At 35.2% G+C, this 11,794-nt stretch overlaps 1 protein-coding gene across 1 annotated transcript; it reads right to left on the reverse strand.

Moving 5' to 3' along the window:
• Positions 1 to 819: 819 nt before the first annotated feature.
• On the reverse strand, positions 820 to 11,163 carry LOC142613280 (uncharacterized). The gene is made up of 5 exons (XM_075785567.1): positions 10,233 to 11,163; positions 10,105 to 10,157; positions 5,151 to 5,282; positions 1,667 to 1,828; positions 820 to 1,464 (listed from the first exon to the last, which is right to left on the reverse strand). Exons 1-5 carry the CDS (start codon positions 10,864 to 10,866, stop codon positions 1,192 to 1,194), a joined length of 1,254 nt encoding a protein of 417 aa, XP_075641682.1. The 5' UTR covers positions 10,867 to 11,163; the 3' UTR covers positions 820 to 1,191.
• Positions 11,164 to 11,794: the final 631 nt, after the last annotated feature.

Below are 11,794 nucleotides of genomic sequence, written 5' to 3' on the forward strand. Positions count from 1 at the left end.
TTGGAGGACAAAGAAAATTATTAAATACTTTGGAAGTACCATAAATGCGTACTCTCCCCTCTCACATATATTGTGAGTTCTACTATAAATTTAATTAATGGAACCCACAATTATGTGAAAGAGAGAAGTACACATTTGTGGTACTCCGAGGGTATCCAATAATTACCCAATGTACAGAGCTAAGGCATTAATAAGAATAATGAAGAGTTTGATATCCGTTTTTTCTATAACTAATGCTTTGAAGGGGTCAACTTCTATTATTTTTCTCTTGGAAAGGAATCTATACTGTTAAGGCCTCCACAGTGAGTTTCCCTTTTTGTTTGGACAACAGTCTGGAGGAAGATTCTCACATGAGAAAATCTTAGGAACAGAGATTACACTATCTATAATGGACTGCGCCACATTTTACTTCATTGCAAGGAAAGGAAAGGAAAGGAAAGGACGCCTATCAGTTGTGAAGATAGGTATTCTGCTGTGTTCTTCCGAGGAGTGAATGATCTCTTATATTTGGTAGAAGGAAATGGGTGTAGATAAATATCCTCTAGACATTTGGAACATTGTTCCTTTATTATGTTTTGATATAGAGTCTAACGCGAACATAATAATTACGTTTAAGGATCAATCTCTACGACCTTCGAAAGCTCTTTGCTTGATTCCGTGGTTTTTAAAGTTTCCATCCTCTTTGAACATAATTCCCTTTTTTTTTTTTTTAACTTTTAGTCAACTTTGTGACCATTGTAGATGAAGTAGTCTCCATTTAATAAAATTATTCTTACTTGTGGAATAAACAAAAGAAAGAAAGAAAATGAGACTCAACTCTACTGAAAAAACTGCTATAAATCTCATTAAAAGTCCATAAACTGCTAACAGGAAAGAAATATATAGATCTAAAATACTTAGAAAGCAATTTGAAGTGACATCCTAAAAATCAGGTGGCATTCCCTCAGCTATGAACAATAGCCATCTTTTCTTTCTTTTTTTTGATTATGTTGTAGGGGAAATGAACGAAGACTAACTTCAAATAAATAAAAAAAAGCAAGTGACCCGACCTAGAGAACTTGAAATAGACACCTCTCCAGCTGCTTCAAATAATGCATTTTGTTAGCTTTTGGAATTCAGCTCTACCCACTACGCAGAAGAATATCTGAGTCAATAACCCAGCGCACTGAACTGTTAAAGGGGGAAGCATCCTCACTGTTGAGTTTGGCCAGCCCAGAGTTGGTACATCTGCATGCTATGGAGGGATTGACCTGGATTACTATAGAGTCCAGGGCCTCTATTAATTGGACTACCACCACCATTCTCATCCGATGAGTCACTTGAGCCCCCTTGAGAGGGAGGGCTGGCTGCGACCACAGGGGCACCAAAGTTTAACATCTGGGATGTCGGTGCTGAAGAAGGCCCAGATTTCGGGTTATTAGGGTTTGATTTTTTCCCATCCGCAATAAAGCTACCTACGATGACCTGGTAGCCATTGAGACAGTTAAAATAAAAAGGCAAAATGTATTTGTATCTTTGTCAATTCCTCAGATGTTTGGACGTTTATTGGTGCGCCCACATCAGTACATAGGATCCACTTCATACACTTACTAAATGTGCAGGAAGAGAATATTTCATCATAAATTCATAAATGAAGCACAAATTAGAAAATAAAGTAGAGTAATACCTGAACAGGCGTTGCTGCAGTTAGCATTCCAGCAACTCCCCCACCTAATACTCGACCATCTGACCCTGCCAAGGACACACTCAAACCACCTGTTCTGCTGCGACTACCATTGTTTTCAGAAAGCAAAAAGGAACCTGATAGAGAAATAATCTCAAACCGACCCTGCATAAAACAATAACACCATAAAAAAGAAAATTTATGCATATGGAAGAAAAATTAAATCTCAAAACCAATGAGCTCTAGCTCAAATAGCATGTCACCAGTTCAAAACCCACCAAATGCATGTGTAAGTACCAATAAAAAAAATTAGAAATGAACCTTGAAAGACATAAGGTCAGATGAGTATCTCGTCATTCAATATGGTATCACAGTTCATGGTTATTCAAGCCACGACCGCAATATACCTACAGTTAGTCTACCATATAAAGGGTAAGATGCATAGAGCACAAACATTGATAATGTCAGTAATCGAGGAAGAAAAAACTCAAAAAGTCATAACATTAATATTGTTTACAGCTTTCAATTCTGCAATGAACCTATTCACAATTTACATAACTGAAATTTCATGACACGTACAACAAACCCTTCGTCGTCTGTGATACTTTATAAATCAAGGAAACTACTTAGAGATAAGCTTCATCTAAAATAACCAACACCATATAACAGATATTTTCTATTATAACCACTCTCCAGCCATGGATTTCAACAGTTAAGGGTCATATCCAAATCCCATTATATCCATCCTGACCTTATTTGGTACTTTCAACTAGCACTAGCATTTTCTTACAGCAAAATATCATTGGTCTACATTGAGCAATCCCACTTTCTTTTTTCAATAACGCGGGAATCCTTTTTAAAGAAGAGCCCCTTAGACTCACCTCTAGCCAGCAAAACCTACAGGCAACTAACCCCACCCATCCAAAATTAGTTGCCAGGCAATCTAGGGACCTTCACTTTTGATGGGCTAAGTAGTTTATGCTCATGCACAGAAGCAACCATTACCTACATTACTTCTCTTCTTACAAGTATTATCTGCATTATAATAACTAATCTAACTCAACATTTTCCAGGAAACATTATAGTAAATTATATTTATCATAAATCCTGTTGTCCAGCATTCTACTATATAAAGCACATCGTAACTTTAGTTTGTGATAAGTAAAGCACATCCTAACTTTATTATCAAACACACCATCAAAAAAGTAAAAAGCAAAACATGCTACAAAGCAAGAAGAGTGCCTGGGTTGGAAAATCATGCCATACATTTTTTGACTAAATGGAAAACTACTAATAACTTTTCCTTTTTTGGTTGGAATCTCATTTCCTTCTGTGGTAAACAAGAAACTAAAATAACTGCAATGCATCTTTTTTTCTTTTTTTTTGAAGACGTGGAACCTCACCTAGGTCTACATCCCAAGGCTCCAACCACTAGGCAGCACTTGGCAGGTAACTGCAGTGCATCATCTTACGCAGAAGGCATGCCAGAGAAAGCTTTAATGCATTTCTTGTGTATATAAATGAAAAGGAGAAACAATCACACTCTTAATAACCAGACTACTCACACCTAATATAGAAAACTTGGCATAGATTGCCATCTTGATGTATCGAATGTTAAATCACTTGAAAGAAGTCAGATATTTAACAGGATTAATCTTTATTGCATAAACAATAGTTTCTATTTATGAACCACATTATCAGATCTGGCACTCTTATTTATTGTGCATAGCACTCATCAAGTTCCATTCCAATCTCCTCTCCCTAGCCAATATGACAAACATAGGTTCCTAAAGGTAATTCATTTTGTTCCCCTTCACTCCATAATTTTCCAATAAAAGGAAAACAAAGACAAAAGACAATTAGTAAGAAAGAATAGTGTTAGCTCCATTAAATCATTCTTGGGACTTATGGTCTCAAAGCCATCAATGTGGAAAGATCCATCACATGTTGCAAGGCTCTCTCTCTCTCTCTCTCTCTCTCTCTCTCTCTATATATATATATATATATATATATATATATATATATTAACACACTACAAAAGATCACTGCAAGTCCCAGTTTCAAATCAATCAACGACCTTGTCATATAACAGTCATCCTCAATTACCATTGCACCACAAACATTGCTTCTTTGGTCAAAAATCAACCTCTATAAACAGGGTCCTACATAGCCAAGAAACAACACCAGTCCTTAACATGATCATGCTAGTAAAACCGCACAGCACAGCAACAGCTGTCCTCCATATATTAAAAACAGATAAGCTGTCATGGTGCCTCCATGAACTTTTACTTGGAGAATTAAAATTACAATTTTTAAACCTGATATAGTTCATTTAATTGTGTCTGTGCTTAGTTGTCAAATATTTTTGTTCACAGCAGATTCCAAGCCCAATAAAGGAGGGTTGCGATAGGTTGAAAGCCAACCTAAAATTTAGCCACTCTATTCTAAAAAATTTCCTTTATTAGATTCGGAAATAAATTCATATACTAGAAAAAACATTAGCACTTTAACATGCCTCGCCAATTTTTTGTTTTCCTCTTATAACTCCTGCATCTCATCTCAAAAATAACTCAAAAACACTCAATTTTTTGTATATATCTTTTTGCTACTTCATTCTTCTTGCATGAAGTAGCATTTTTCTAATAAAGTTTTTATTACTTTATAAAATAAATAAATAAAAAGATTTTGAGCATATTTCTCTATTTCTGTTTCTGATATTAGCATATCTATTTTAATAAACAGAGAAAGGTATCATGAAAATTTCATCTGTATTCATTGTTAATTCACTTTAGGAAACTGAATATTTGTATTGAAATTGCAGGGTGCAGTCTTTCATATACCTTGAACGCTTGAATTTTGGTAAGTACGTCATTAAAATGAAAAGCACCCTTGAAAGCTTGAATTTACAAGAAATCTTAGAAATATTTCAGGAAATAAGAGTCAGTAATAGTTTTAAAATTGTTTACCCTTAATTTTTCAAACCATTAAGGTATCCTCCAAAAGATCCACATTTCCACTGGCTTTGAATTGCAAGGCCATTCATAGATAGGCTAAGCCACAGATTATAACTATTTCATTCAAACCATGGTATTTAAAATTCAACAAGAACGTTTTAAGTGACAAAAGGTACCACCACTGTCAATTTTGATTGCCTTTAGTTGTTACCAATAATGTTTCAACAGAAATATTATGTTTTAGTATTGAACATGACTGTTTTGTTATGATATTGAAAAAGTATGAAGAATGTGAGTATAATAAGTTTTCAGGTCAATGCAAGGATGTGATATGTACACAGATAGTTATGGCTGTATGTATGGTATTTATGTATGTATTTTGATTTTGTCATCAGATTGCATATCATTCTTTGGCACTTTCCAAATCAGTTTAACCTATTCTATCACAAACAAGTCCCCATATTGCTGTATATGTAAAATAACATGAAGAATACTTAATTCGTATCTGATGGATCTAAGACCAAATAAGTTACCTCATATGACACAGTACCACCCGACATTGCTGGTTGGCGAAGGGTAACATTGCAGATGGCACCATTAGCAGAGAGAATACAAACTGTGCGAGGCCCCTGCTGTGAAAAGGCCATAATCTTTGACGCTATATCCTGCAAACACAATAGTTAGCTAATTAGAAAGATACTACATTTGAACACACAGCTCCCTTCTAAAATCCAACTCAGAATTTCAACCAATAATACAACATCATTATATACAAGACGTTAGGAGTTAAAGAAAGCTACAATTATATCACCAAGACTGCACTCACAAGCTTTAATGATTTACAAAAACCTCTCTAAACACTAACCACAAATCATATCAAGAGTTTGTTTTCAACCCATTGCTTTGCTATAGCATAATAATTGCATGACTTCACCATCTTAATTATTATTTTTTATTGGTAAGTTACACATGCACCGTTGATAAGAACACAATACTGGTTTGGTTGTTTTTATTCTTGAATAGAGAAGATGAGAAAAGTAGAATTTATGAGGGTTTAGGGTTCAGGAATGTATGAAGGTGTAAGAGCAGAAGCAGATTCTTGTTGATGTGAGGGCTTGGATGAGATGTTTAGGCACGGGTAGGCTCAACCGTGGCCAGGGAAGCAACTATGGAGATGGTTTGAGGTGGTTTGAGATTAGTTCTTGAAGGGGAAAATGGTGCAGGGATGATGGGATGCAATTAGGGTTTGGAATGGAGAGGACAAATGGATGGATAATGAGATTGAATGATGTTGGTGGAAGATAGATGGACAAATGCTTGTGATTTCTACAAGAGAATCTCCTTATCCAATTTAGGTAGATTGATGGGAATCTCTACCTCCAAGCAAGACTACAATAGTCTAAGATACCTAATGCAACATTATTGTCAACATTATTCAATGAGTAGAAATGAGAGTACAACCATGTATTTATACTAATACTTCCCTAATCTACATGGTCCACATGGATCCATCTCATTGGTACTAATCTACCATGTGCAACTATTATTTTTAACATAAGATTATATGAATTACACACGATAACTGATAAATGTTATAACCAAGTTAGACTTCTAACTAACTAACTCTAGCTTATCTAAGAGTAACTACTAACTAATTTTGACTATTTGACTTTTATTACATGAGTTCACCCTAAGCTAAGCCTCCCACTCGAACCATTAACTGCCAATACTTGTCTTTAATCCTCAAGAAGTTGCTCTACGAAAATCGGAACTTGATGTGCCAAGCTAACTGCTGTTTGGCCACCCTCAAATCAGCTTGGGTTCCTATCACCTCAACCCATGACCTCACTCTCCATTTAGGAGGTATAAGGGGAGAAGGTACCAGTTAAAATAGAGCTCATTGCCCATCATCATATTAAAAATCACACATACATAATCAATAAAATGAGGTATTAATTCTTAAATAAAAGTCACAGCAACTATTTAAATCTTTTAACTGCATATAATAATCAATTGAATTTTCAACCTTCTGATACAGGTTAGACAACACCAAAGTTATCTCTCTGCGCCTCAATCTATGTCCTCATGCCTTACAACAACTGACCCAAACAAATGTAATGCACACTCAACAAAATTAACATATTAATAACTTTTCGACTCACCTGAAACTAAATGTGGTTCATTGTTAAAGCGTCATTCAAGTGAAAATGCAAAAGACCAAAAGCAAAGACTGATTCAAAATCTTGTTGGAGAGAAATCCAAATATACACAATAAATCTTAAGTACCAATCATTGGACTAAAAAAAAATTAAAAATTAATTTGATTCAAACATTTGTGCAGGGAAGGCAATACACAGTTGTCTAACATAGGCATCTTAGAAATATGCAGTTGCTCCCCTGTAAATAGAAGTTAATACAGAGATAAATTTGATCACTTGAAAGTCATCAATTAGCTTAGTTGAACAATTGAATGTTAAAAAAGTTACATTGCATGAACGCATCTAAACTGGGTAGTCCCATTGTTTGAGACTGCTAAGTTATTTCTTTATTCAGACATGATAAATTATTTCCTTATAGAGTATGCAACTTGCTACTTACCTTCTCTGAGGCAGAAGAAATAAAGCACACATTCTATCACATATAAACAGGTAAACTTTTGTGCTTATATTACTCTATCTTTCCAGGAATTTGTGTGCGCACATGCAGAAATTGGCTCAAGGTAATAAGCCACAATCTCTACGCATTGGCTTAACATAACCAATGTCCTTTGGTCATTTGTCTTTGTTATTATGAACCATCCCCTCTAAAAATTAACATGAGAACAAGCTCTCTCTCTCTCTACAGCCAAGGCGTTTGGAAGCTACCAGCATCTCTCCAACCACTGGCACTTGCGACAGTATCAGGTGAAATCTACGTTATAGATTACATGCATGCATCAATTTAGGCAACAACTGTTTAAACTCTAGATGCAGGGTCATACATCAGCTGATAAATTGTTAATGACTTAAGTTATGAGTAAGTCAGCAAATCACCACCTCAGGTTTTATCTCAAATGTATTATGCCGTGATTATCACCAATACACTGTTCTAGCATTGTAAAGGACATAGAAGTCATGAAATTAATATTCTGGGAAAATGATACAGCTCCTGCCATAAGAACAGTCAAACAAAATACTTCCAATGTAGTCCCAAATCAAAATGAATCAAGCTACCATGAATGTTAGAGTAGAATTTGATGCAACTTTGCATAAAAACAAAAGTTTAATGACATTCATATATACTACTGTAACTTTTTTTTTAAGGGGAAAAAAACAAAAAACAAAAACAAAAACAAAAACAAAACAAAAAGGAAAGAAAGAAATTGAATGCATTAGATAAACCATTTTGCACATTAAAATCGCATACAAACAAACCAACTCTGATGTGCATTTTGAGTAGGATCGCATACAAACAAACCAACTCTGATATGCATTTTGAGTAGGATTTGAAATGAGTCGCCTTTCTTTTGGTGACTCAATTTTTGTATATCATCTTTTATGATGAGTCCATATCAAGCTACAAAGACTTGGAAGAAAAAAATTGTATCTTGAAAAGCTAAGAAAGATTATCAAACTTCAGTATTTTAAGTTTTACGCTCACCACCTTCTTTATTTGATGAATTAGGGCAATCTTTGATCCCTTTTTCTTTCATTAGCATAATAATTACACTTTCCTTCCAAACAATTACAAGAATTAACTAAAAGATCATTCTTTTAGCTACCAAGTGGCTACATTTTCCAAATTATAACGAACAAAACTACCACATATTCAACTAGATTCTCACCAACTAAATTTAATAACTAACGCTCACCACTTTCTTTATTTGATGAATTAGGGAAATCTTTGATCCTTTTTTCTTTCATTAGCATAATAATTACACGTTCCTTCCAAACAATTACAAGAATTAACTAAAAGATCATTCTTTTATAACTGACGCTCACCAAGTGGCTACATTTTCCAAATTATAACGAACAAAACTACCACATATTCAACTACATTCTCACCAACTAAATTTAATAACTAACGCTCACCACTTTCTTTAATTGATGAATTAGGGCAATCTTTGATCCTTTTTTCTTTCATTAGCATAATAATTACACGTTCCTTCCAAACAATTACAAGAATTAACTAAAAGATCATTCTTTTAGCTCACTAAGTGGCGACATTTTCCAAATTATAACGAACAAAACTACCGCATATTCAACTACATTCTCACCAACTAAATTTAATAACTAACGCTCACCACTTTCTTTATTTAATGAAGTAAGGCAATCTTTGATCCTTTTTTCTTTCATTTGCATAATAATTACACTTTCCTTCCAAACAATTACAAGAATCAACTAAAAGATCATTCTTTTAGCTCACCAAGTGGCTACATTTTCCAAATTATAACGAACAAAACTACCACATATTCAACTACATTCTCACCAACTAAATTTGATAACTAACACTCACCACTTTCTTTATTTGATGAATTAGGGCAATCTGTCATCCTTTTTTCTTTCATTAGCATAATAATTACACTTTCCTTCCAAACAATTACAAGAATTAACTAAAAGATAATTCTTTTAGCTCACTAAGTGGCTACATTTTCCAAATTATAACGAACAAAACTACCACATATTCAACTACATTCTCATCAAATAAATTTAACTAACATTCAATAACATACCTGGCCAGCTTTCACCATAATAACATGAGCAGTAAAACCATTTTGCTACGTACGATTTAAAATGAGTCGCCTTTGTTTCGGTGACTCAATTTTTGAATATCAACTCTTATGATGAGTCCATATTCATGTCATAAAGACTCCAAAAAAAAAATAAGAAAAGATCGTGTCTTGAAAAGATTATTAGACTTCTATATTTTGAATTTAAGCTCGCCACTTTATTTAATTGATAAATTAGGGCAATCTTTGATCCTCTTTCTTCCATTAGTATAATAATTACATTTTCCTTCCAAACAACAACAAGAATTAACTAAAAGATCTTTCTTTCTTTTTTTTAACTCACCAGATTTTCCAAATTAAAAAAACTAGGGCAATCTTTAATCCTTTTTCTATCATTAGCATAATAATTACACTTTTCCTTCCAAACAATTCCATGAATTAACTAAGGATCATTCTTTTAACTCACAATTCCAAGAATTAACTAAAGATCATTCTTTTAACTTACGAAGTAGCCACATTTTCCAAATTTTAACTAAATAAGTGCAATTACACTTCCAAACAATCACAAGAATTAACTAAAGATCATTCTTTTAACTCACCCCGGTAACTACATATTCTCAACTATAAGCAATCTTCATCCTTTTTTTCTTTTATTAGCATAATAACTACACTTTTCCTTCCAAACAACCACAATAATTAACTAAAGATCATTCTTTTAACTCACCAAGAAACTACATTTTCCGAATCATAACTATATAAACTAGCACTCAATAGCATACCTCGCCTGCTTTCACCATAATAACATGAGGAGTAAACCCGACACCGCCGGTTCCTGCACACCGAAATTAACTGTCAAGCTAAGAAATTTATTCAATATTACAATCAAAGTTAACAAATTTAAACAGACCCAAAGCGTCCAACTGCTTTTTCCCGGAACCGGGTGGGCGGCCACGGTGCTTCTTATGCGAGGGCTCAGACGAGGGGGCCGTCCCGCTGGAGTCGGCACCGGCGCCGTGATTGGCGGCGGCGGCGGCAGAAGAGGAGATAGGGGTAGGGGTAGGGGTCAAGCCGAGAGCAATGTTGCCATCGGGAGAGTACTTCCTGGGTCTCCCTCGCTTCTTCTTGGTGGCGGAGGCGGAAGAGGCGTCAATGCTAAACCCTCCTCCTCCGCCGCCGCCTCCGGCGGGCGACGATCCGTGATCGTACGGACTAGCGGAAGCGTTGGTGGTGGTGGTGGTGGTGTTAGTGTTATTGTTGTGATGCTGCTGGTGCTGGTGCTGGTGCTGGTGCTGATGCTGGTGATGTGGCGAATCAAACGGCTTGGACGAAGAGTTGAAAGGGAATCGTGCGGCGGAGGAAGGAGGAGGGATCATGTGAGAAGAATTGGGAGCGCTGTTGTTGTTGTTGTTGTTGGTGTTGTTGTTGTTGTTGTTAGAATTGTTGTTGGTGTTTGGCAATGGGTATGAAGAGTGGAGGTGGCCAACCATGATGTTATGATGTGGAGGTGTAGCGGAAGAAGGAGGAGCTTCTCGTGAATCCATATCTCAAAAGAGAGAGAGAGAGAGATTTTCTTTAGGGATTTGGATTTCTGGGAAAATAATGCAGAGTGGGTGGGGGAGGAATTTATTTGCGGTGAGAGTTAAGGAGTTTGAGTTTATCTACTACACATCATTCGTCACAAAAGAAACCTACTTTGATGAGAGTGAGAGAATATAGAGAGAGAGGGGAGAGTAGAGATGGAAGGGAATTAAATGTTACTGGGGAAATTGAAAAACCGTGGAGCCGAAAAGTGGGTTTGGTTTGTTTGTTTTGTTTTAAAAGGCAGGGTTTAGATTTTTAGGGTTTTGTAAATTTGCGCCTTTTTGTTTTCTTTGTTACTTTATAAGGATTTCCGCCCTCTACTAATTTGTAATTTCACTCCTTTTTGCTACAGAGTAGGTTTAGGGGGATGAAAAGTTTAAAGAAAAAAAAAAAGTAGGTGTTTATTACGTACGTGGTAGGTAACCATTGAATTAAGTAATGGGCTTTTGCAAGTACTGCGGGAAATGAGAGCCTATAATGTGAACAGCTCTCAACCCAGGTGGAGAAAAAAGTTGTTCAGGTTTGTTTATTATCAAAGAGAATTTCTAGGGAATATAACAAATTTTACAACGGATAATATGACTGATTATTAGTAGTAGGTATAAATATGATTTTTTTTTTATCTATAGTATTGTTCTTATGTCATCTATCAAATAAGTTAACCCAACATTAAATTTGACCAGGAAAAAAAAAAGATTAAATTTGGGCTCAATTATTTACCAGTCCAAAATGAGTTTTTACCTCATCACTAAGTCTAAGTGTTTGGGGGTGCGAGCAACGCACATAAACACATATAGGAAAAACTTAAGTATAATACTTTATGTACTGCTATTTGATTCTCCTTATATTTTTTAGTCATCTATCTAATTAAATACTTCAACAAACAGC

The sequence above is a fragment of the Castanea sativa genome, chromosome 10 (assembly GCF_040712315.1).
Source record: "Castanea sativa cultivar Marrone di Chiusa Pesio chromosome 10, ASM4071231v1".
Lineage (NCBI taxonomy): Eukaryota > Viridiplantae > Streptophyta > Magnoliopsida > Fagales > Fagaceae > Castanea > Castanea sativa.

Bases quoted from the DNA above. Each gene is read 5' to 3' on its own strand.
- LOC142613280 (XM_075785567.1), bottom strand. From the start codon at position 10,866: ATGGATTCACGAGAAGCTCCTCCTTCTTCCGCTACACCTCCACATCAT. The intron at 5,283-10,104 runs GTATGCTATTGA...TTGTGTTTGCAG, and splicing joins TTATGGTGAAAGCAGGCGAG to GATATAGCGTCAAAGATTAT. The intron at 1,465-1,666 runs GTATTACTCTAC...AATGGCTACCAG, and splicing joins CTGCAGCAACGCCTGTTCAG to GTCATCGTAGGTAGCTTTAT.